Genomic DNA, 27,615 nt, shown 5'->3' with positions numbered 1-27,615 from the left:
GATTCTGTATGAATGTATTAGAAACTAAGTAGCAGGCGGCACCTTGCACGGTAGTTTCAACCACTAGTGTATGAATGTAAGTTTGAATTGGTGAATGTGACTGGTAGTGTGAATGTACTTTCAGTGGTCAAAAGACTAGAAAAGCACTATATAGGTCCATTTACCATTGAGATTCTGAATAATATAATGCTGCGTTTTTACTGTATGTTTCAACTAATATTTATTTAACCTATGCTATTCTTGTATATGAACACATTTATAGATTTATAATCTATTATCTGCAGTAAATGGTGGTCAGCACTCTAAGTCTGGTGAAGCGGACAGGAGTACAGTGACAGGGATCCTAGGCAATAGCAGCCGATGAATAGCCATGTGTTGTTTCACGGTAAGCCATTAGATTAGCTGCACCATGCACGTTATATAAAGATGCAGTCTCAACAGACTGTACAAAAATTAACCCCAAATATCTCGGAAACAACAGCTGCTTTCTTGCGGTGGTGACGTCATTTGGAGTCAGAGTCTGTGCAGTAACTATCTACACTGTTTCAAATTCCTGCTGTCTGACCAGTTGCATGCAGCACTCTTGAGCACACTGTTGACACACTCAGCTCTCAATCATGAAATAAAACTCTCCCTAACACCAAATAACTAATTAAAATCAAACTCAATTTTTAAAATTTATTTCACGTGTTGTTAGATCTTTTAGTTGAGACCTGTACTGTGCCTGCCACCAGGGGGCAATTGAGATTGTCCATTTTCATTATACAGTCTGTGAGCTACACACACACGCACACTGAAAACATTTGTGTTTCCTTTAATTAAAACATTCTGTATAATGCATAATGCATAATGGTCCACCACAAAAAAGGTGTTAATCAGTAACTACATTATAACATTCATTAATGCTGCACTCTCAACTACGCACATCTCTCCAGTCCAAGCCTTTCTCACATTGTGTTTTTAGAGATAGTGCCCCTGGGCAGCCATTGTCCAGCCAAAAAAAAATTGTCACAGTATTTAATATGCTTATTGGCAAAAATGCACCTATGAAATGTAAGTGTTTCTTATCAAACATTTTGCCATTCTGTTGAATTTGGCATTATTAAAAAGTAAAGTAAAATCAAAATATTTTCATCATCATCCATCTCCAGTGGCTGAACAAGATTACTGTTGCAGACCGGTGCTAAATGTGTGTATGCTGTACACCAGGATAATACCCTAGGATCTTACCGGATATGTAAGCTGGTTCTTCTCCTGTTATCTTCCTTCTGGGTTTAGAGATGTCTGATTATGTCCAGACTCAAGCAATTCCAATAACAATGTAAGCCCGGCCTCCTCGCCAAGTGGTTTGGCAGATATGAAATCAGTGAAAACAAAATCTGATTTGTGCATGCCCAGAGCTATAGCCAAGCATCACTGAAGTGACTACTGTAATTGTAGTCATGAATGTAATACAAGTCATGTTTCTAGCCAAGTTATCCCTGTACTTAGTTCTTTCCCCCCCAAATGCTGCTTTTTCATTACTGTAACTCTTGTATGCCACTAAACTGCCACTAAAATGGTTGCATATGGGACCATTTTTATTCATTTTATGATTCATTTTATTTTATTGAGTGTGCTAGTTAAAATTGAACCCGATTACATTCGTGTGAGTGCATGATACAGGCTGAGGTCTCTAAGCTGGTAGTTTGACACATCATGACACGTCATGTTGATTGATTCAAACAAACTTACAGACAAAAAGACTCCTCTGAAAAGAGACTGTGTATTCACAGGTTCACATTTATCGATGCTGTAGCCTGACTGGCTCATCTCATTTGGAGGGGAGAGAATGGCAACGTTTGATGAAGTAATTGTCACAACTGAATGAACGTGTTATTTACCCTGCAATTAGCACTGAGTGATCATTTCCGTCACAGCACGGTGCAAAACTGTACAATATAGTTAAACCTGTCTAACACGGATTTAAATGTCACTTTTGATAACCTATGTTTAGGTACTAATATCTTTTTTTTTTACAACTAGTGTAAGCTATTTTGAAACCATTTAGGATCAGTCAAATGTGCACTAATTAGATTTTTCCCTCTTAAAGCACCTGTTGCTTGTTAGGACTTATGCTGTATTTGCGCTCCTTCCACCTGAAAGCAGAAGTGCAACAATTTGAATTCCTTCTCATTTTTGCATAATTGCTTCTGCTGAGGTCTGTTGTTCCATTTATTAATGTCACATGTTGTTTTTACTGAGCCAAAGCTCTCAGGCGGGGCTGGTGTTTCACTAATAAATACCTTGCTTCATGCCCCTGTCCATTACCCTCATACACCTATTGCGCTATTCATTATATTTGTTCCTTTACTTATGCAGAACATTTTTTGCTACACACACAAAAACATGCATTTTTGATTTTTTTTTTGAGTTTGTTGGTTGTGGTTAGGAAATGATATGTAATTTTCGTCGAATACTTAAGTGTACTCCCTGGCTAGATGATTTTTCTTGGATAAATCATAATGAGGCGGCTATAGCAAAAAGTAACTGGCTATTTAACTAACTTTCCAAAGCAGCCAGGAGACACGCACACAGGCTCCTACAAAGCCTTGCTCTCGCCCCCTGTTTTATATCTCTTGTCTGATCAATGCTTGCAACAGACATAAGCACCAAAGCTTCCCTGATTGTTCGCAGACAGAGGGTGTTACATGCTGTCATGGTGCATTGTCTTTTTTCTGAAGTTATTTACTTGTTTGTTTCCCCCTCAGTTTCTTCTTTGTTCCAGTATTTGTCTTGTGTGTGTTCACTGATTGGTGTTGTGATAATTACAAGTAGGATTGTGCCGCAGGCGCTCCTGTATGCTCTGATGTCTCACACTGAGCCATTGTTCTTTTCATTGGCTGATTAAAGAAAACAAACACTGTTTTGTACATCTGATTGTGCTGAATAAGCGACACAGCTTTGTAAGCTTATAATACAGGTGTGTAACTCTTGCACTGACAATATATTCAATAAAGATCTAGATGAAGAGGGAACAATTTCATGAAATGCAATAATTCAACACAAGCTGACTCATGCCTGTATTGATACAATCCGATGTGCTGTTGCAGAGCTTCAGTAGCATTTTACGGCACTCATGAAGTTTTCTCCAAGTTGCAAGAATATCTTTTGCTGCATCTAGCTATATGTAAGAGCATGATGGGTAGTAAAATGCCAATTTTGAGATGTTAATGGAAATTATGCAATTGTTGTTTGGGGAAAGAAAAGGATCATTTTAACACACAGTAATCCTTCAGCCCAACCTTCTGTATGTATGTATGTATGCACTGACTTCCATAATCAGTTTCAACCGTGCAGAACTCTTTGCAGTTGGATCACTGAGCAACATTTTGATATCTTTTTATTTATTTATTCATTCTTTGGATGCAAAGGAAAGCAGTAATTTTATCTCTTGCAGAGGGCTCCATGGCATCTCACATTCTAGGACTGATAATTTCCTAACCCATATCTGACATGACGTGAGCAGATCTGTGCCCTGAAATGCCTCACATGTGCATTTTAAAAACAAAAAAAATGTTGTGTTGCAAGATTCATCTCCTGAATAGTAAAAGGAAGGTCGAATGACTTAATTCTGCATAATGATTTGCATGTGCTTCTGTCTGGGAGAGTGTTTTGCATATTTTTAGAAATATGGCCCTTTGGAGCATTGGACATTCGTTTTTGGGAGAACAGGCAAATGGGCTCTCAGTCGACTAACTCTTTTAGCAGCTACTGCTGGTAGTTCTTGGGAGAGAGAAGTGTGGGTGGGACAGGGACAGGAGTCAAGAGTTTTGGGGCTGTGATGTGGAGGGTTTCATGGAGAAACAGTTTCTCCAAACCATACAATGTCCAGGGCTGTAATCCAACAACTCTGTAGGTGCCTCAGCACAAAGCTGTCATGGCATGTAGGCAAGCTGTCCCCGTCAGAAAGCGTCTGGCAGTCGGGCTCTATTGGCTGGCGACATAGGTAGTCTACAGCAGCAGCAGTGTGGCAGCCTTCTGTAGTTGTAATGGACCGCTCCAACAGTGTACAGTGAGTGATCTGCACCTACGCAGTGAAGTATAATGTGCAAAAACCATGGGTTCATATCCTGATATGACCATTTTCACAGCAGTCACATGGCCAGTGAACAGCTTTAGGACCATATATTATAGTTGCCCAGATCTAATTGGAAAAGAAATGGATTTCTGTGTCACATGAGACTAAAAAAAACGGTAATTGAGCCATATTTGCTTGTTATGTGAGTGTAACCTAAGAATGGGTTATGTTGATGCTACTGGTATTGTTACCTAGATAGTTCATGGGGAGTCACAGTTTAATCAGATTTTACAACCCAGTCATAAATATTCAAAGTTTCTCTGGGATTCTGTTTGGCCAAAATGCCTGACAAAATAAATGGCATGTAGGGCAGCAGAGCGCAAAGTTTTTTTTTCTCCTCCTCCTCTTTTGAGCTAGGGGTGGTCAACACTTGATCCAAACTTTCACTGAGCTGACAAGACTTGGCAGATACAAGAGAGGGAAACACACAGCGTAAAAGACATTATTAGCTGCTTTTTTTATTTTTTTAAAGAAAAGATATGCCTGTCATATCAGGCTTTTCTGATACAGAAATGCCTGGATTGATTCAGCTGCAATTCCCTCCCAGCTTTGCCCTGATTCAAGCAGTTTGAATCGATGCGGCTGTATCTTAGACATTAAGCCCAGCGCATCGATTCCAGTTGGTGAATCGTGACACCCAGTGTGTGTGCGTATATGTGTGTGAAGACACGTGTGTGTTCGCTTTGATTTCTCTCAAGGTTTTCATCCACAAGAAAGCTGTCAATGTAGATTTTAAGCATGACTATGTACAAAGAAGCAAATTACCCCCCACATCTGCACTACATGTTTCTGTAGGTCAAGGCTAACATGAGCACTGAACTAGCAAAACAATTTATATGCGTGTAAGGAAAGTACTTTGTCAGCAGGACTTTTTTTGTGATTCTCTGATTGTTGGTGCAGTCGCGTATGGATGAGTGCACATTTTATTTCAGGCCTCTCCTTTTCATAGTCAAAGCTCTCAACATGTTGCAGCCCTTTTGGCAGCGTTCCTCCACCAGTCTTTTACAGTATTAACCCGTTCTATTGTCCATGCAGCCGTTGAGTCTGTGGACGAGACATAGAACATGTCTGAGGGGAGCATGGATTGCTATGGGCCCCATGGGAGCTCTCAGAAGGAATGAGATGGATGACACACTTACAGTAAAGCGCTGCACTCTCCCTCAAGCCAGGTCTGTTAAGGATGCTTTTGCAATAAACCATCAATACATGCAGAGATATTACATACATGTATGATACCAGTGATGGGATTTTTGTACACACTTGGAAGTTCACGAAAATAATCATTTACTGCCTGCAATTGCACGTCTACCTCACACACACACACACACACACACACACACACACACACTGAGGTCACTGCTCTAGGTCCCACTCAGCTTGAAAGTTATCCCCTGGGTGTTTGCTAACAGCTGGCCACAAATTGGAGCTCTGCTATTTAAATGTGTTTCCTCATCTGGAGAGGGCACACACCTCTGTTCGGCCCTGTATTGATTAAAATCAATATGGTCCAATCTCATCAACACCATGTCCTTGGCCTACTAATGTCTGTCCTACAGAGGACTTGTGGTGTGTGATGAACTACAGCTTTCTTTGGGCAGATCCATACCTTTCGAGGTGATTGGGTTAATGTGTTCCCCTGAGCCATGATGTGTACAACCTCCTTTTTCACTGCATCATTTGTCTGCTGCATTGATTAGAGGTTCATTGAATGGAGCAAGGCTGGCTGGTCATCACTTCTGAGTGCATAAGGAATATGAAATGCGTTTGGCCGCACTAGGGCTTGGCGATGAGGAAAAAAACAAATATCCAGTTGTTTTCATACTAGCAGCAATTATTTAATTGTGCTGTGTCTTTTTAAGATTGCCCTCCGTCTCCATTCCGCCACCACTCATTTTCACATAAGTGATATTGTTACATTCCCAAGTACAACTGCTTCATTACCTACAGTACATTTTTGTTTTTGCTAAAATGTAGAAAAGGGTGCTGCAGATGCACACTGCTCCCCTGGGGACTGTTATTCATGGGTATGGCGGTGCATCAAAGCGAAGCTCTGCTACGAGCGCAAAACCCTCCTGCCAGGGCTTTGACTGTGGGCAGCAAAGCCAGATCTAGGTCTAGGGTTTCCCACACAGGAGCGATATTGGAATTTATATAATGTTAGGTTTGCATTGCTCCCCACTCTTGGGCCGTGGAGCCCACGCTGGGCCCCGAGGGAGCAGCACAATACCAGGTGCAGTGAAAGTGAAACTTTACCATATGATGTGCCGGATCATTTGTGTTTACTCCCTCTTTAGCAGCTGCTCCTCTCATCCATTGATCTGATCTGATCAGCTCTGACCAGACTGATGGATCAAATATCCACCCTTAAACACAAACTGCTCAGACTGCTGATGAGGTAAAAAAGAACTCATGTTCAGTTCTGCCGATGCTGGATGGACCCGCAAAAATGTCTGAATTTAGAGAGAAGACACAGAATGATAAAAAGGGGTTACACACACATTAAAAAAAAAAAAACTACCACCACACATAAATTCTAATTCAGTGGGAAAAACTGGAGTCCTTGGTAGACAGCACTGCTGTCTGATATAGAGGCATCAGTATTAAATTGAAACTGATCTGTAACTGGTTAAAAACTTCTTGTAGTTGTGTTAAATGGCAGTCAACATTTGAGTTTTGGTGCAGTTGGTGTTCATTCTGCGCCAGAGAACACAAGAACTGTACTCAAGACTACCTTTTCAAGTGGACTCGGGCATGAATCTACATACTGTTTTCAGGTATGGTAGACGGTATACACACTGATCAAATGAACTGGAGCTTGGGGTCAATGTAATAAAATTTGGGTCCAGCTCCCTGATTTTAATCAGAAAATTACATTACTTTACTGTAATATAGCCTTTAAAACCAGGAAAATACAACACTTAAAATATTACATTATCAAAAATCTAAGACAATATCTAGCCTCATATCACAATATTAGTATAATGTCCATGTATTTCCCAGCCCTATAGGCTACACGCACTATGCTGAATGGCTATGTCCATTTACATGCGTTTGAGATGTGCAAATGTATTGTTGTATGTTCCTCAGAGAGTTGCATAGACCATTGATGCATGTATTTTTAATTGCTAGGCCTGTATGAGAGTTAGAAGAAGAGGCCCCTGGACAGAGGCTGAGCTAAACTCAGCCATGCCGCCCTGTCACCTAATTTGTTTCCTCTCTGCCTCCCTCGCTCTCTTACTGTCTTTCTGTTTCTCTCTCTGCGTTAGTTGGAGTGGTGCTAGCTGACCTTCACTGGGACACAGCCATGATTCTAATTGCATTGATATGTCAGTGACCTTAATGGTTGCGGGAGAGCATAGCAATATTTCCCCCAAAGCACGGTGGTGGTGCCATGTGAATTTAGCTTTCTTTTCACTGATGACTCAAAGAGCCGAGCTGCTGAAAAGGAAGAGACAGACCAACACGCACAAAACACTTTGCCAATTCAGAATTTTCTCTGGGGCAGCGTGATGTTAACGCAGTACCTTACTTTGTCAGTGTGTAAGCACTTAAAGCCCTTAAGCCTTACAGTAGACTGTGGAAAAATATGTAGTGCCTGACGTGACCCAGAAGTTTCTGATGGGTTGTTTTGAAGCCTGGTTGTGGACTCACCGTTTGCTGCTGTCTTTACTAATTAGTGAAGCCAGAGAATCCAAATTTGTCTCTGCTTAACTGGTTCACTTGTGTTTCACAGCAATGCTGCAATAAAGTCTGTGGAAGCTTTTACTTCGAAGCAGGTGCATGACAACATGAAAAACACTAATCAATGCATGCAGATGTTTTCTGTTCTCTGCTGCTCTTTGTCCACTTTCAGTGTTATTTCTCATGATGTTTAAGCCTACAGCAGGGATATGTTTATTTGTCTTTAATATTTCCCAAAGTATTGGGGAATAAAAATAAAAAAACACCAAGGCTTCCTAGGTATTGGTTTTAAGTTATCTACTCATATATTGTAGACCTCATCTCACTCTTGCCACCATAAGCATGGATGCACCCAATATAAAGGTCTACCAATGTTATATAAATTACTTATATTTAGTCATTTATTTAATATCAACACCACCTTATATGGCACCATGTTGGCCTGATACTCTGCCTGTCTCTTAAATTTAATTCTGGTATGGGTTGATTTGATCTAATTTTTTTCCGCTGCCAACTGGTGGGTGGGTGAACACACACACCCCTTTCTGCCCACGGGCTTCTGCATGTGTGTGTCATGTTTATTCATCAAAGATGATATCTGAAATCAAGTGGAAGCATAAAATTAGCATATTGTAAATTTCAGTCGGTAGATAAAATAGAAAGCCCTTGCTGTGTTCCATATCAGCACGTCTGGCTAGACCTCTCATAAATGCTGTCATGTTAACCAAATGTTTTGATTCATTTGATATGAATCACCATACAATTCATACATTTAATGTCATTTGGCCTAAATGGAGTGAAACATTGCTTTTATTTAAGTAGTAATGCAGCCTGTGTATAAAAGAGAACATTTGTGTATTATTGATACTTTTTACTTTTCTTTGTTTATCAAAGTTTTGATACTGTTTCCAATTTGAAGGTATTTACTTTATTTATATCAAAAATGTATTTATTTGTTAATTATTATAATAACAATGCTATTTCTCAATCAATACTATTTCTCTGTTTAGCATAGGTGAAAAGTAACTTATAAACATACTCTGGCAGTGGAAAAACATTTTTTGATTTAATTTTAAAATTAGTAATTCTGTGTGTGTTGTATGTTACACTTAACTACTTTTGTAATGCATGACAAGGTAGCCTACTGTTGAGCCTGATTTATCAATACTTAACACTTGATGGGTGTCAGAACTAACTGGGGGGGTGGGGGGTCATTTGACACTGTCCTTTCATGTTGCAAACCTGCAGAATTTTATTATATTACATCATCTTTTGTTGCACAGGATGATTGGTAGTGTAACTAACATCGCCATTGAGATATTACTTTCCAATCCACATAGACTCTTATCTACATTCAGCGCCTCTGTTCAGACAGTAGCAGCTCCTGGGGAGCTGAGGGTACAGTGGCCGGCCAAAAAGACATTACTAGGCTGACTGACAGCAGACATTTACTGAAAAAAAAAAAAGTTTTCATACCAGCGTCAAAGTAAAATTTCAGCAATGGGGGAAAATTTATTTGTAATACCTGTTTAATAATATTAATAAAAATTGTTATCTGAAGGGTTACTCAAGTCTGAGTCAATTCATGATACCGGTTGGAAAAAAATCCAAACAGTCTGTCAAGCAACATCCAAAATATGAGATTTACATTTAGTAAAGAGTCCCTAAAGTAAGATACAAACATGGTCTCCACTATACTTTATATTTATTGCATGTTAGTCGATTGACCTATCTGACAGAGGTGACCTAAGTGCTCACTGACACGTCCCACCAGTCTGGCCACTGCTGTGTACACTGCTTCTTAAAATGGGTTTGAGCTTAATCAGCTTTAATCAATCACTGTTGGCATTTTGTAATCGGATACAAACTCACTACATTTCTTTGCTGACAAAATCTTCACTTAATGCACCGTGGGGCAAATGAATGTTATGGCTTTGCTTGAATTATACTCATGACATTATTAATATTAAGATAAAGTAATGCTTAAAGCTTATTTATGATATTGTCGTTTTATACCCAAACAAACCATTTCTCACATTTCGATTAGTCAGTGTTGATTTTTTAATTTTATTGGAGTCGCTTTGAGCTGACTGAGACTGTTCTGTGAGGAGCAGGCTGCACTGCAGTCCATGTCCGCTAATGTAGCTGCATTTTGTCAAATTTCGTGCTTTTTGGGCTCACTCTTTGAAATTAGAAACTGAGTCCATTGTGCTGTGGGAGAACCAGCTCTTCTGCCTGGTGGTCTGTGTGATTCCCTAAGAAGAGATGAGGCTGAATGACAGCTCAGGGGTGAGAGTTACCGTACCAATAAAGGCAAGAAATTGTGAGTTCCAGACAGTGAGAGAGAAAAGGGAAGCGAATGAGATAAAGGAGGCAGGAAGAAGTGTGCAGTTGTTTGAAAGAGAGAGAGCAAAACCTGTGTTGATGGAGACAGGCTGGTTACCAGATGGGTTTTGTCAGAGAGAGAAGGGAACAGAGAGAGGGAAATGGTTAAGAGATTGAGGCTGATGTGGCTGTCTGTAATGCGATATGGCAGATGCGATTTTATTTTTAGGACACAAGGCCCCAGAACGATAGGTTTTATAGGGTTTTGAGTGGGTTGATCTTTTTAAATATTCAACTTCAATGAAATATGGAGCATGACTCCGGGCTGTTTGGAATTCATAAGTCTGTTTGGCAGGACTGGCCCTGCATATTGAGAGCTGTCAGAGTCGGCCTGAGTGTTAAACACAAGCCCTCAGCTGGCAGCAGAAACAATGGCAAAAAAGAAAACACCTCAGATGGAATACAAAAGAGACAAAGAATGGAAGCCTTCCATTGGAGTTTAAAATATTAAATCACCCTTTGATGGCATGACAGTGTGGGGGATTTTATTTTGTGTTACATTATGGGTGTGAAGTGAGTTTTACGTTATGTCACCAAACTGGTGTTGCTAAACAGTCACTTGTATGCAGACCTGGGTATCATGAAATTATTTATTATTGGGACTGCACCATTCTTGATAAAATGAGAACCGCAATGTCATGGCTGGGGGGTTTTGTTATACTGTGGACTTTTGGTTTTTTGGGGGGGCTTTTTGGGGGGTTTTGGGGTTTTCTAGTTTTTCCTTGTTGCTAGTTACTGAGTTCTGTTTCCTGTTTTAATTTGTATTTTTAGTCCTTGTGTGTCACCTGTACTTTTTCTCTGTCTCCCTGTCCTCCCTGTCTGTATCTCTATCTCTGTGTGTGTCTCTGTGTCTCTCTCCCTGTCTCTGTGTTTCCCTAATTCTGTGTCCCCGTCTCTGTTTCCCTGATTTGTTTCACCTCTGTTATCAGTCTTGTCTGTCGTTCCCTGTCAGTCTCCCCTGCACACCTGTTTCTGTTCTAGTCTCAGTTTGCTCCAAGCCTAGTGTTCCCAGTCACACCTTATTTAGTTAACCAATCCCTGTGTTTCCCTCCTGCTCCTGTGTCCACCTACTCAACTGTGTGTCATTTTCTTGATTGGTTCCCTGCTGTATGTATACCTGTGTTTCCCTTTGCCCTTTGTCAGTTTGTCTGTTTTCCACACCATGCTCCTGTTGTCCCTGCTGTGTTCCCGCCCCTGTGCTTTTCTTCAGCAGTTTGTACTTCTGGCTCCCTTTTTGTGTTTCTGCTTTTTGGGTTCACATCCTGCTTCGAACATGATCCTGTTTAATATTATTATTATTATTATTAATATTCTGTGTTTACTGCTTAAATTCTTTTTAATTGTATTTACTTTAATTTGCTATGGGTTTTTATTTTTTGTTTTTGAGTGTAGCACAAATGGTTTCAGGTATATGGGGGAAACAAATAGGTTCAACTTTTTATTCATGTATTTATTTATTTTTTCACTGGTAGCAATATATGAATATCAGAGGTTCTTAGGGGTCAAAAAGTGACAAAGTACCGCTCAGACTAAGTTATTAATACATCGGCCTAAAGAAACATTGCAATGCAATCCGTCTCTTTCTCTCTCAAACAAACACACACTTTGAAGAGTGCCACAGTTCTCAGGTGGTTGATAAATGCATATTTTGCCCTGCCGCGTGGTCATTTAGATTGCACGTGTGCCTGAATCGAGACCTTCAATGATCAACATTATTTACTCCAACCAACTTTTGATACAAGTTGCATTACTCATACCAAAGTGGTACTTTTCTCATGTATCCCCAACATTTTTTGTTAATTTAGGAAAAGAAGACAAACTTCTTAAATGTTAAACATAAGCAACAGTACAACCTTTGAATCTGAACAGACATTCTGCTCCACTTTCAGCAGTTTTCAATACTTAGGACTTAGGAGCTTAGGACACATAACAGTTGTTACCAAAAGAAGTTTTGAGGTTCAATACCAATCCCTACTTGTATAAACTTGAATTTATGAAAATAAATCATATTTAATGTACCAGTTATACCTCCTGCCTAGACGTTACCAACAATGTAAATGCAGAAAGTCCAACAAAGTTTTTTTATTGTCATTAAAATGGAACCCTTGTGCTAAATGGTGTTTTAAAAAATCCAGCACAATCTCGTTTTAATTGCAAAAGACTTTCTATCTTTCTTTTTTTTTTTAAAAAAAAAGTGGTGTTTGAAATTGTGTTATGGATACAGATGGCTTATGCAGGTTCTCCATAATCCACTGCGGTCTGTGTGTGTACAACACTCAAGAGTCTATCAGTTGTACTTCTCATCCATCATATAAACTTCTCTTCAGTCCAGCAGCTCATTAATCCATGTTACAGACTGATTGTAAGCTAACAGAGAAATGTGTGCTTCTGTCTGTTTGTCTGTCTGCGGATGCATTTGCCAGTGCGTTTCAGCTCTGTGTCTGGAGGCGTGTGAAGGATCAATATTTTACTCTCCCAGTGTGACAGGTGTACACTGCTGGAGAAAGCGGCTGATAGAATCCCTTAGTTAGTGTGAAGCCACTGAGGAGAAATACATATGCATTAGACTTTGGCTCCTGGGGATATTTACTAGCAGTAACCACACAAACAACAACAGGTAGCAGAGCCTGAAACCAAGACATGTTTAATTCATGCCAGAGGCAGCAGAGTATACACTGGCTGTACACCTGTATCAGTGAAATAGCCAGTGCTTATTAGAAAAGGACTGTGTATATGTGTGCGTGTGTGTTTGCATCTACACAGTGATGTGTGTCTGTCTGGCTGTCTGGCTGTGTTTGTGCCTGATGCCTGCTTTTACCTATGTGTGTGTGTGCATGTGGGAGACGGAGAGAAAGAGAAGAGAGACCGAGACCCCAGGAAGTGATGCTGTCCCTATATGAGGAAACATTCTCAGTCCATTACCCTGCATGTAGGTATAATTAGAGTAAAGCAGGACTAAGAGCCCGGGCTGCTGCAACCATCTGCCAGGTGTATTTCCTCTTTGTAATACTGGCGGACAGATTTGTTTATATAGTAAAGGATCATCCTTCCTTTTTTTTGCATATTTTTCCCATTTATTACAGATTGCATATTTGTATAATCGCTGAGCATGGCCTAGTACAGCAGGTTTTGAGATATATGAATGCATTTTAACAGCTTGCAGAGATGTAAAACTTGCTTGAGTTGGGTAATTTACAACACTAAACATCATGTTTTCCTTTTTTTTCCCTCCCTTCAGAGTTATGTTATCATGTGGCAGTGCAGTTGAAGCAAGGAAGTCATTATTTCTGGACGATGCTAGGCTGGTAACAGTTATAAATTTAACTTTTATTTACACTTCCCCAAAAGCACAGTGCATAAGTGTGATCATATTTAGTTTATGAATGATAAACATTGTTGCCATTACACTATAGTTACGGTGGCCCAGGGGGTCAAAACACAACAACATTTCAGAACACACAACATTTCAGAAAACAACAATTCAGAAAAGAAGACATTTCAGAAAGCATGCTGGAAAACACAGCATTTTTAAAAACCATGACATTTCTCCAGAGACACGTCTCGGTGTGATTGGCCCCTAACAAAACAACATTTAACAAAACATTTTAGAAGCCACATTTTACAAAATGACATTTAATATGAAGCAAAACAAATTTTCCTCAAATTTCACAATTTTACAAAATTTCACTAAGCAAAAGCACATTTCACAATGTTTATTTTGTTTACCTAAATGTTGTGTTTTCCAATATGTCATTATGTTTTATGAAATGTTGCCATGTTTTTTTTTTTCTTGTTTTCTTTTTTGTTTTTCTGAAATTCAGTTGTGTTTTGACTCTTTAGGGCCGGTGTGCTATAAGGATACTAGTTTGCCTTGACATTGGATTTGTCTTTGCTTACTCAGACAGAAACATTCCACTAGCATTCAATTATGCACAATTTGTGTCTTCAGTAAATTGAAATTATTGAAGGTTGGCTGTGTCACTCAACTCCTGAAAAGGCCACTAGAATGTATTTGCTGTGACAACTGTTTTTGACGTCCTTGCAAAATGTCACATCGCCAGCATTGACAGTTGAGATGTAAATTATGTGATTCATAAAAAAAGACGCTATTTATTGTTTTTCTTAATTATATTCTCGATAGAGCATCATCTGCAGTGTGAGGCAGTAGTGTGTACAGGGTAGCAGTACTAGTGGCAGGGAACCAGGCTCACTTTTGAGGCATTGTTAGAAGCACCAAGGCGTGCTAACGTAATGTCATGCTTGGCTGAAGCTCACAGTGGCAGGGGTTCACACTGAGGGGCAGAAGACTTGAGGGACATCCAGCTCAGCCCTTTCATATCCTCCCTATGTCGCCCTTTTTGGTTTCAAGCAGTAAACCACCACGAAAACCCCTGCCCACACTCCCTGCTCCCTTTGTCATGTACACTTGATTTTAATATGACTCAATCATGTCCGCTTAAGCATGGCAGTGGAAATGTGTTGACATGTCTTTATGAGGGTGTCCCTTGTGTACACATTTGTGCACAGACCATTGCCGTGTCCAGTTAAATAATATTTATGATCACTATGGATTTGTTTGTAGGTGAGTCATAGAGGGTGACCTATAAATGTCATGGAACTGCCCCCGCTCTCTCTTTTAAAAAAGTGTGACTTTTATCCAGGCTCCACTGTGTTCATAGATTACTTCCTAAAATTTGTTTAACATCATAAACCCAATTCATACTTTCTAAGTCTGCTTAGGTCTGTGTGATGTAAATGTCTGTGCCTGTGTCCATGATGGTCTGTGAGGACCCCCAAGTGGACGTCCATGTGCAGCCAATGCTCCACTTACGAAATATTTCTTTTTCAAAACTACAGTCCTACACCTCTATCTGGTTAACCAGCTTTCTTTTTTTGCATTCTCCTTGTTGTTCAGCCAAAAAAACAAACAAACACACGAGCATTTCCTTTGCTATTGTTGCGCATGTTCCTTCTTTTTCTTGATTTTTATGGCAGTTGGCAAACAACAGTTTCGCCACCAACTGGAATGAAGTGTTGATTGGGGACAGCGCATGAGAGAAACATCAGACTGATGTGGACCCTCAGTTTAGATATGAAAAGAGTGCCCCCCAGGAACTAGTCCTAAAACCCCAAAATGAGTTGGCATTTCAGCACCTCAAGTCAATGGGTTTTCCAAATGGGGTATTGGCCATAAGCTTGAAATAAGGTCTATGGTTAACACAAGCTGAAAATGCATTCACATTTTGCTCGATGACATAGAATACGGCAGTAAACAAGTGGCTGAATGAGACTACAGAATGTCATCATGCCAAATTGCTCCGAGCATGGCTTTATAGGCTTATTGTGGTGACGTTTAGTCATGCCACCACCTAAAGTGAGCTTTTCACTTCAGGCAATTACATTTAGGCTTCAAAAAACATGAAAGTAGTGTACATTTTTAGGCTTTTTGACGGGGGAACCAGGACTACCTTTACCTCAGCATCGGCCAACAGAAAAACATCATCCTTGGAGCACTCTATGAAACCGGGTGTGTGTCCATTTGACTGGTACAAGTCTGCAACTGTCTGCGAAAAGTCTGTTAGGGCCTTTATATTGGTTTGATATTTAATTCAGAGTTTAGCACTTGACCTAAAAGCTTTTATGTCCCAAACATTATAAAACAAATAAAAGTGCACTTTTGTGAGCTGTGCCCAAAAAGCACATGAGCTTCATCATTTTCTGAAAATAAGCTTTCAGCCTTTTTCAAGTGAATGCCAAAGTGGTGATAGTGAAGGGCCAACACTGTTCTCTTTTGGACTGATCATCACTGCCTCCTAATCAAAATATGTTCTTCTGGCAGGCTTGATAAGATGTAATGTTTGCCTTTGGGGCTGCAACTAATGATCTTATTAATTAATCTGTTGATTATTATTAAACTATTTATCACTCCCAGAGCCCCAGAATTGTTTATTTATGTCCAACCAAGTCCAAAGCCTTAAAATATTCCATTTAGGACAATATAAAACAAAAAGAAACAAAACAGTCAAACCTCCCCATCCTGATGTCAGGTTTTTGTGCTTCATAAGTGACTTTGAACGATTATCAAAGTAGATGCTGCTTTATTTATTTTCCATCCACTGATTGATTAATCGTTTCAGCACAATTTGCCTCCAACCCCCACACCTAGCAGTTAGCTTAACCAAAACCCTCAAAAGTAAATACCATTTGGAACCTGATATTGTTGCGCTAGAATTAATACATGAAATGGAGGACAAAAAAAATCGATTATGAATACACTCTGGCTCATATCCATCTAAAAGGCTTCCAAATGATGTTGCTTTTTTACTAGCACTATGATCCATTCTGCTGTATTTCAACAAAGATACGTGGGGTTGTTAAATATGGGAGAGGAGAGACAGAGGAGGGGGGAGGGGAGGGGGGAGTCAAATCAGAGCTCAACAAAGAAAAAAACACTTTGATATGCATTAGAGCAGAACAGGCTTCAGTTACCTTTAACAGTGCTGGTTTTCACATTACCCACAGGGATTGTTATGGTGCTCTTTCAACAATCCATCCCCACACCTCCTCTATTTTTTCATGTCTCTTTTTTCCTCCCTCCCCTTTTTGTACCCTATTTTAGTCCGGTCCAAGTCACAATCATTGCGTCCAAATGATGCCACTGTCTTGAGACTTTTTATTCAGCCCATCTCATCGTCACTTTCCCTCATCATACCATTTCTTCTCCTGTTCTCCTCCTTCCATGCTCCTTTCATTGCTTGTTGCCTCTCCTCCTTTTAATCCCCGTCTGCTGTTTTTGATGTGACAGAGAAGCTAGGCAGACCACTCTGCACACACACGCAGTTTACTATGACAAACAAGCAAGGGACAGACCTTGTGTTGCCAGGTAATGATCTTTAATTATAGCCGGCCTAATGCACACAGGCAGGCTAACAAGCTGTCTGCTAGCTTTTACCTTTTACAAGGCTCACCGGGGGACATTGGAGCATCACACACATTTATGACACCGTACATGTTCAACTCTTAAATGTAGCTGTCCTCTGCGTGTCTCCTCTCTGTATGTACAAACGCATCATAGTTTTGCACAGCACACGCGGTCTCACGCTCACTTATACAAAATAATGAGGTTGTTTTGCATCTGTTGTCTGACCTCAGTGGCGGTGTGCAGCCGTCCATTAGAGGAGAGGAAGTTATGAGTTGCAGCTCTACTCCCATGGAAAAAGCACACTGCGTACTAGACTCCTGAGCCTTGGTTCCACCAAGCAGATCGGTTCAGTTCAGTTCGCTACATGTTAGGAGGGATGTCAAGGTAACAAAAATCTAGTGGTTGGTACTGATACCACCAAAATTACATGATACTCAATACCAAAATTGATACCACTGTTGCATGGTCGATTGATGAGGTGCACACATTAGACTGTATATAAAGATTGACAAACGTCCCCATTTCTACCAACTGTACAAAAATGAAGCCAAAATATCCTGTGTAAGGGCTGCTGCCATCTTGCACTGGTGACATCATTTGGAGCCAGAGTCTGTGCAGTAGTGATCTCCACAATATCGAGTTCCCTTCCATTCACCATCCAACCAATCACTAGTAGTGCCAATGATCCCATGCACACAGATTAGCACACACAGCTGTCAACCATGCATGAAACACCATTTTTACAGCACCAGATTACTAATTAAAACCAACCACTTGAACAAACATCAGCATGAGAAGAACTACCTCAAATGACAGAAAAACGTCTTTCAGAAAAAAGATTCGATGTGCACTTTGAGTTTTTAGTTTGGCCCATGTGCCTTCCACTAACATGGAGGGATGGTTGGTTCATGACCTACACTGCAGTCAGGCCGCCAGGAAAGCTGCTCACCCTCACTGGAGCAAATTTTTCCAGTGACCATTTGGGGTATTGTAACCAAAAAATCCCCTTTGGCCCAAAAAGCATTTTCTCCACAGGCCACCAATATAAACACTATAAAAGGGACGTCTGTACAACTGTTGACAGGACACAGCAAACTACAAACAAGGTCAATAATGCATCTTTTTATTCAGAATTTTTGAACCATGGTGGTTTCATATTTGCACAACTTAACTTAGACCTATAAAAGTGATATTAAAATCTGTAACGTCATCAAAATGTAAATTCTATGAGCTGAGTGGGAACTTGCGGGTGGGCCCAGTGGGAAAAACACTATTGTGCATATCCAGTAGGGAACATACCATGGAAGTAAACCCAGAAGCTAGAAAACTTTTTGGGCATATATGCCAGGCGAGCAACTCCATTGGAATTAATATGTGTCATCCTTGGTCTGGTGTCTAGTTATTATTAAAGTATGTGACTGCAGCCAGTCATCAGAAAGTTTTGGTTTCACTTTTTGGCTGCTGTCATGTCGTCCATCTTTATTATACAGTACACGGTCCAGACCTTTCTCTGCATCACACGTGAAGATAAAATTCAGCGAGAGCCAGATGCATGGAGCAGTGAGTAACAACAGAACCACCTATGAGTGCTATCTGAAGTGGAAACACGAAACAGATCGCAGGTTGAGGCACAAACCCATATGGATTACGTACCGGTTCTAAAGGTAGTATACCTAAAGTGTGTAAAACCAACATGCTTGGCATCAATGTCTGATAGTTTTTTAAGCTTCTCAAATATAAAGATATGATGCTTCACTGTTTATTACAGTAAATTAGATATATTTTAGCTTTTACTTTTTCAATATAAAAGGATTTATCTGAATGGATAATAACTAGTTTATTTGATAATTAAGGTAATCATTAGTTGCATTCCTAGTTGAAAATCATCATTTGACAGAGGAGGCAGCAAACTGCCAAGCCTGCTAGCTGTGTTGTGATTTATGGCGGGTGTAGAAGCGTGCGTTTGATCTTGCTAACTTCAACTTGTTGTGTCAGTCACTCCGCAGAGAGAAAAAGTCACTTCACTGTCTGTATTTCTGTGAGTCTGCATGACTACTCTTCTTCTTAAAGTGATCAAATACTGCAAACTTCATAAGAGTGGAAAGAAGAGGGAGGGAGCGAGAGATGAGAGGAAAGGCTCATCTGCATCTGTATTAGAAGTGGCAAATGCAAATGGACCAAATGATCTGACAAGAGGAAAATGTGAATTCCTCACTGCAGCTATTTGCAGATAGAAAAAAAAAAAAAAGAAACACTGCGTATTGGACGGGGCCTTTTACATTCCTACAAAATGCCACCCTACCAGACATTTAATAAACCACCACAGTTCCATATTGAAATTCCTGATGATTTTCTCAAACCATTCAGAGCAGCGATTAGTCTGTTTTGTTTGAGATTTTACTTGTCTCATGCTGCAACAGAACCAGTGTCAGAAGCTGGTTAAAAGGCTGTGGGCTAGGAGACTTACAGTTTAAAGACACATTTTACTCAGCAAAGCTGAGAGCAAGAAGAGACACAATAAGGCTCAGTCTGCCAGCTCTTTTATCATTGTTTTTTCAAGTGTTTTTCTTTTTCCATTCTGCCTTCCAGCAAAGTTAAGGATGGCGGCAGACTGAGGACTGATAGACCAGTAGTTTAGTGGAATCACAATGTGTTCATGTTTTACAGACATACAAAAAATAGCAATCTCCAGGCTTTCTCATGTGTTGACTGTTTTTCTACAATCTCTTAGCAGCTCTTCATGTAGATGATTTCATTGTCACCACAATGGTGGCAGGCGGTGTAGCTGTAACAATCAGGGAAAGGAAAAGACAGGCAAGCACTGCTGTAGTCCAGACTTCATTTTCTGTCTCTCTGCTGCGGTTCCCTGCCTACTAACTTCTCCAAACTTCAAGAGAGCAGAAGAGGAGGGAGGGGAAGGAGAGAGATGAGTAAAAGCTCATCTGCATCAGTTGAAGCAGCAAATATAAATGGAGCAAATGATCTTACATGGGGAAATGAGAACTCCTTTTTGGTGCTATTTGCAGACGGAATAAAGGAATACCTCTCATGCTTTTTTCTAATATTTGACAGGGAGTGTTTTCAAATGAACTGCTTTCACAGCGAGGTGTAAAGATTAACAGCTACATATGGGTAAATCAGTACAAGAGTGCAAGATGTTGCAACATCAATGCACACATCAAAATTTGAACACTGATTAGGCTCTGTTGGTGGTGGGAAAAAGTCAGAAACAAGTCTGCGCCAAAAATCTTGACAAAGAAATGCAGAATGCTAAACATGCAACAAAACACCTTAATTGTGTTTTTTACAGTGACATCATTAATGCACCTCTTTAACAAAACTGCACACCACAAGTACAACAAAGTGCTGTCGGGATTATTGCCTGCAGGAGCAGTCAACCAGAGGCAAGCTAACAACAAAGCTAGCAATACCAACTAACCCTACTTGCCCCCAACTCCTCCTGGTCAAAGGCAATAACTGAAGCAATAAGCCATTTTATTTACAAGGACATGCACCCATTTGCTGTTGCTCAAAGTGCTAGATTTAGATGGATGACAATGACCCTGAAATTGAGGTAAACAATACCCAGTTGCCAAGTCCTAAGTGAAAAATGCATCCCTTTGGGGACTGTCCAAAATGTTGCCCTTTTTGTCACTGCCTATTGTTAAAGGGGAATGCCACCTATTTTATACGTCAAAGCCTGTTTGTAGGTCAAAGGGAGTACAGCTGCATATGTAAAAAGATGAAAACCCTTTGTGGCTGCATTGCAAGCTGCAGAAAATCTGATAAGCGATGAACATCAACTGCATAAAATTAAGGACTTTACCTGAAAGAGAAATGTAGCAGGGACCTCTGACTACATGTATTGTATATACTGAGTTGCACCTGAGACAATTTTCTGATTAGTTTTGGGCCGTCTCTTGTTTTATTTGCCTGTAGCATTGCTAGGTGTGTTAGCCTCACTGTCTGCACTTTTGCTGGTGGTGTCTGTGGTGGACAATATTTCAGAGTCTTTTTTGTGAAGAGGTTACAAAATAAGACATTGCAGCTCACAAGAATGTGTTTACACCTGATATTATATTATTTATTATATTATTTAATACAGCTAATTGGCCAATAAGTGGATAAAACATCAGTGCTGCACAGTAATTTAGTGCTAGCTAGTTCACATTATTGCACAAAGATTTGTGGGTCACAGTTAGCCTTAATAAAACATCAATAATGTTGTGTACTGTAAATAGGTTTTATTATTAGCCCTATCCGTCTTTGATGTTTGATTCATGTGAATGTGTATTTTCGCCACATTTAAAAAAAATATAGAATAAAAAGGACTTCCATTATCCTAAAGTAATTTCGTGGGCCCCCAGAATAACTTTGAGGACACCTTGTTGAAGAACGGGGCCATAGAGACCAAAACCATTTTGGTTTTTTTTTTGTAACAGGCTGTAAACATGTTTATTTCTGTTTTAAAGTTGGGCATTTTATTGCTTTCATTGAGAACTGACAAGCGTCCAGAGCAAGCCTCAAGTGGCCTTTCAAATAACTGTTGTTTTTGGCACCTCTGCGTTGGCCTCATTTTGCAGGCCTGGAGGTTGTTGCTTTGTGATCAAAAAAATTATAAACTGTAGGTGTGGAGTAAGTGAGCTTAACAGATCCTCTCAACTCTGCTTTGGTTAGCGCTTGAGTTAAATTGCGGGTAATGTAGGTGTCAGGCTTTGACAAGAAGAGGAATGTTTGGAATAAAAGAGACGATATCTCTGGTTTTTGATGCATCAATTTTTGATCCTTTTCTTAACTTTCGATTGTCAGTCCAACATCATCTTAAGAGTAAAGTGCTAAATCGGTGTCTCTGAACTATTGATGGTGTGGCAGCTGAAAACATTTTTATAGCACTTGTTACTTGAAATAAAAATGTGAGAAAATATTTTTAATGAAGTCGTTGCCAGTCATAACTAAAACACATGCATTGATTTACGATCGAAAATCACGTTTGAGCATGTGAGAGATACACTGTATTTGATTCTTATATCAGATGACTTATCACATTTCTAAATCTGTATCAAACTGTCTGAGAGGGATAAATGAACAACCGTACCATTACGCATGTGTTCAATAAAAGACAAGGGTTTTTGGTCTTCGAATCCCACTTGACTCGTTCTCCTTTTAAAACCAGTGTCAGCTGTTGGTTAAAGGAGTCCAACCTGTGAGATGAGACATGTTTTACATCTCTCAGACGCGTTTTACAGCTTAGATGAAGGCATATGTTGAGGAGCTAGCGAGGCTTCAAAGGAAGGGGCAGCTAGGTGTCACAGGCGGGCAGAGTAAGAAGAAACTCACTTGCCGGCACTTTGATCATGCTCACCACTAAAGGCCAGGGCCCTGTTAGAAAGAAAAGAAATGCACTTTTGGATAAGACCTCTGATTGAAGTGTGGGGTTTTTTTTAATCTCTTTTTGAAGTGTAAATTTATACGTATTGATTCAGTACATTTTCTCACCAGTATGCGTTTGTCATATGTAATGATTAAGAGTCCATGCAGAGCGGAAAAAAAATTCATGCGAATAAATGCCAAAATAAATAAGATGCAGATGTTTGAATTTTGACAAAAACTGATGTCTGTTAATACCCGCTAGCATCTTTTCTTTCTTCTCCTCCAAGAAGATGGGTTTGAAATTTCAACACAAGTGTAAACAAGATATTAAAATGCAAATTGCTGATACCACAATAGATATTTTTATCAACATCAGAACCTTTAAGTGTGTTATTTGTAAAGGAAGTGTGTGTCTGTGGGGCAGAGCGTGCAAAAACAGGCATGGGGGGATAGATGACAAGCTTGGAGAGGAAAAAGAGAGGAGCAGGACAGGATCGGGGAGCGTGGAGCAAAATGATCGACAGTGGGGAGTAATTGTCATCGCTTTTAAAAAACTGAGACTGCAACAACAGGAAGAGAGACCAAAAGTGTGAGATAATGAGAGGGATCTTGGATTTTCAGATGTGGTAAATGTTCAGTCACAGCAACAAGGCAACACACTCCACTCATTTCATCCCTTTAAAATCCCCCACTGCCTCTTGTTTGCCTAACGAGGTTTTGTGTGAACATGTGGGTGTGTGTGTTCGTTGGATTTCTTTGCTTAATTTTGCAGCCGCTTCCTTCTTGTATGCTCTCTTTCCTTCCTTTATCCTTATTTATTTGTCAGAGGTTGTGTTCAGGGACGTTCCTTGTCATTCGTCAGCGCGACCCATAAAACACACTGTCATGACTGACTGGCCACGCTCCAAACTCATTACCGATTGGCTGACAGAGCGGGTCGCTCTGTTCTGCTCCGCTGTGTTTGACTCCTGTTTGCCAGACATTTCAGGCTCAGGAAACTTTAAATGCGGTGGTGTCTTTCCTCGCGCCACTCCTCTCAGCCTCACACTCAAGGTCACATGAATATGGATTTACCCTCTCCTTCCAGCACACACATACTGATGATGAAGTCTAAGATCTACTCAGAGGGATTATAATTCAGAACGTAGGTCTGATCTGGGCCGTCACTCTGTTCCACGGTCTGTCTGGGGGTGTGTTTTAAGTCAGGAACCAGAAGGCAGGGCGGAAGGCTGAGAGAGGTGGGGGAAGATGGGAGGGGGGGGTAAGAGGAAGAAGAAAGATGAAGAGGACTACTGTAGGAATAGAGAGCTGAGATGAAGAGCGGGGGAAGGAGAATGGATGATAATGGTGGAATCAGGGGAGGTGGAGTTGGGTGGGAGGGTATCATGTAAGAGAAAAGGGAAAGAGACTGGGAGATTGGAAAAAAGGGCCAACGCACATTGTTATTGAGTTTCTGTTGCGGTTGATCGGCCATATCCATTTCATCATATTGAGCTAGCTGCATGCCACAGTCTGCTGCAGAAAATTTGTCCTCATCAGTGTTTGTATGCACAGTGTACACTGCTGTGGTGTGTGTTTTTTGTGTGTATTCATGCAGACTAACGGTGCACTGTGAGCTCGTGCGTATATACAGTTTGTACCTTTGCTTTGATGTGCATGTGCTTACCTAGCTACCTCTTCATTATTTCCTCATGTTTTCTGTTTTCCATGATCTGCTGCAGATTGACTGACATTTTCTCCTCCCTTGCTTGCTTTTTTACACCTTTCTTGTCTCTTTCTCATTTGTAATTTAATCTGTAATCTAATTAACCCCTTGCTTTCATTCACTTCACTCGTTATCACTCTCCTCCCTCACGGTTGTTCTCACTGCTTTGTCTCTCTGTTTTTCACTCAGAAAACAACAAGGCACCTTTACAAAGGTCTCGCTCTCGGCAGAATATAAATTTAGGTTCAGCGGTGGTGAAAGCTCCCCCTGCCAAGGAGGCCCATAACGAGTCTGATGGCCATCCATCCGCAGCCAGGGCCAAGGCTGCTGCATGTTCAGATTCAGGCCGCAGGTACAGGAACACCCCGGGTCACAGCCAGTGGCAGGACAGAGAGAGGGTGGTGGAGAGAGAGACGGTTAAGCCACCTGAGAAAGAGATGGAGGTTAAAGCTGAGCCTCCGGCCTTCCAGCCATCCTCCACCCGAGCTGGAGTCAGCAGCTGCAGCACCAACGGAGAGTCCGATGTTGAGGCTCTCCTGGCCAAACTCAGGGCCTTGTGAGGTTTGTTTTTACACTATATCTGCAATGACATGCATACACAGGAGTCAGTGTGTCACACATATTAACACACTCAGAATGTGACCAAAACTATTTTGCTTCAGCTATTTTGTAGTTGCAAGCAGGAAGCAGGCAGGAAATGTCGTTAATGAGACGTTATGAAAGATGTGTGAGGTGTAAATAGGAGTTAAATCACAACCAAAGAATTATTTTTTTTAAAGATTCAGACAAAATAAATTTGTGTAAAACCACCATAAATTTCAGAACCGTGCTAACAGAAATGCAGGCATGTAGAGCACAGGTAGCTGGTCACACTTTGGCCCACAAAATATCCAGAGGATAATATGTTTGCAAAAGATGTAGTTCAGTACAAAAGCATATTAGTAACATACATAGCAGTTCAAAAGAGAAAATACAAATAGAATCAGCAGTCTCTACCAGATTGTTCAAAATGCACTGCAAAAAGTGTTTGGCTATATTTTATGTGCTCCTAACAATGGAATTAGGCTTTGGCAGCACTTAATTTCATTTGGGTATACTTTGCTTATTTGTTAGGATCCTTATTAGCTGTGCCCTAAAGCTTAGCTAATCTTCCTGGGGTGGATGTATATGGTTTATATAAGGTATATGACGGTATAAGTGTGTAGCGCTGGAGATTGAGCTCTGGTGGTGCATGCTGCACACTACATACAATGAGTTTAACAGAAAGAGGAGCGCCTGTATTTATGACAGTATTGGAAAAACATTCCTTGGGGATTTATTCTACCTTTGTGTACTGTTATGCTGTAATACTGCCCAAGCCTAATGGAACTATAACATAGCTTTTTTCTGAAAGTAAAAGATGCAGCATAGCTGAGCACTTTCTTTGGAATTCAGAAGTATGCAATATTAAACAAAAACACATTTCCTTTTACATTAGCTGCTCTTATAATTGCTTCTACTGTAGAATTTATTTTTACACCTTTATCTTTCCATCCTGTATTTTAGTTTTTAATTACACATCAGTTATATTCATATATATGTTACTGTTAAGAGTTATTATCTAATATGTGAATTCATTAATTTTAGTGTTGAATTATTTTCTTTTTTTTTCTTTCTTCCTCTTCAAGTCTTTTTCACTCTTGGGATGCGATGTTTTTTTATATTGAAAGCATTTATTAAATTGTTTGTATTTTCTAAATGAATGTATCTTACATTCTATAAAAACTATAACTATACAGTATATATACAAAGAAACAATGCGTTCGAGTTATATCAGAATGATTGTACTTTCATAGGTTATTACAGTAATTAGACGTCATTTGACAAGTTTATTTTAATTGTACTAGGCTGCTTTGTCTCTGTGTCATAGCTCATGAGAACATTTCTACACAGCGAGAGCAAGTCTGCAGAAAGGGAACAGTGTATTATTATTATTAGTACTATTATTCAAAATGTAGCACAAAAGAAAAAGTTCACCCAGCCACAAGTTAACCAGAACTGATGCTGCTTTTCTTCTCCTGCATTCCTACTGACGTTACTCATATCTTCAGCATATTTGTTGATTCTTTATTTGCCTACTTTTATAGACCCATTTACAATAAAATGAAGCCAAAAAATGTTTTCTTTTTCCTGCATCACAAAATTTTCAAACGCATGACTGAAATTAATACATGTCAATGTTTGTGTGTCTGTTAGCATTTATTTATATTCTTTGTTTTGTTCTCAGTGTTGGTTACATTTACTATACTTTAATCTTTATGAAGTTTGGAGGCTGAAACACAGTTCACATTCTTGCCATGGCTATCCAAAAAATATTTGCAAATATGCGACTTGATTAGTGGCAAAAAGGACTTGCGTGTTCAGCTTTCAGGTAGGTTGTATACATGAATATAGATATAAAGAAAACTGGATGCAGTGTTGAAGGCCAGGCCCCGTCGGCCCCTATGAAAGTTGCTCAGTGGTGTATAAAGCCAAAAAAAAAACAATAGATTTCTGCAGAGTCCCATAGAACAAGTGCACCAGAGACTTATGGCAGCTGAGCAGCTAACTTTCTGATTAGCCCTTTTAATAATTTAAATGTGTCGCTCTTGTAGACTTTGGAAACGCTATCAGACCGAATGCATCAGATCCCCACAGTGAGATGAGTCATTTTGCGGGGGTTAAGACGTTAAAAACCATGTACCCACTTACTTAAAGATGTCTTTTTCACGAAGTAATTCAATGGAAAAAATTTTCTGGGGCATCATGTGCTCATCCTGGACGTTGTTATTACACTGTTTGGCCACTACAAAAGTTGACTTCAAAGCCTGGTGCTGTTTCTGGTGGTTTGGTGGATTATGCTTGTAATTGTAAAATAGACATTTGGGGAATTAGTTAGCAACACTTGCTGAATGAAAAAAATACAAAGTGGTACTTTGATGGTGGAGATGACATTAGACAATCAACAATCCCAAAATTTATAACTGGGTAAGTGCGGGTCAACAAATGTGTGAACATGTGTGTGCAGGCACATGTTTTTGACTATCCATTGCTGTAGATAATGAGAACTGTAAGTGTTACATTTGTCTGTTCTACCTTCTATTTTATTTACTGATATCTAATATAGGATAATAGCTCTTCAAAAATGTAGTGCCTTGGTTCAACAATATACAAAAACAATCATTGTGTGTGATGTCTTTGTAGAAGTTATTTTGTTGTTGTTACTCAGTAACACATTTCTGCAAACCCTGTTACATGTTTCATAGGTATCATATGAATGTTATGAAAAGATGGTAGATAATGTGTCACAAAGGCAAGATGCCTGCAAGCTGCAGACCACTACTGGAAACCAACAAACAACAAAACTGGTTGTGTTTTAGTGAGTCATTGCTGTGTTTCCATCAGTTTTCTAGG

At 39.9% G+C, this 27,615-nt stretch overlaps 1 protein-coding gene across 1 annotated transcript in view; it reads left to right on the top strand.

The window, feature by feature from the left end:
- Positions 1-25,707, top strand: part of LOC121942504 (protein diaphanous homolog 3-like) — a 215,845-nt gene extending 190,138 nt beyond the window's left edge. Inside the window, 1 exon segment of the mRNA XM_042485728.1 lies at positions 24,373-25,707. Coding sequence (XP_042341662.1) covers positions 24,373-24,743 — 371 coding nt within the window. The 3' untranslated portion in view covers positions 24,744-25,707.
- The last annotated feature ends 1,908 nt before the right edge of the window (positions 25,708-27,615 follow it).

The sequence above is a fragment of the Plectropomus leopardus genome, chromosome 1 (assembly GCF_008729295.1).
Source record: "Plectropomus leopardus isolate mb chromosome 1, YSFRI_Pleo_2.0, whole genome shotgun sequence".
Taxonomy (NCBI): Eukaryota; Metazoa; Chordata; class Actinopteri; order Perciformes; family Serranidae; genus Plectropomus; species Plectropomus leopardus.
The sequence above is the reverse complement of the archived record's forward strand: the minus strand, read 5'-3'. Positions and strand labels throughout refer to the sequence as shown.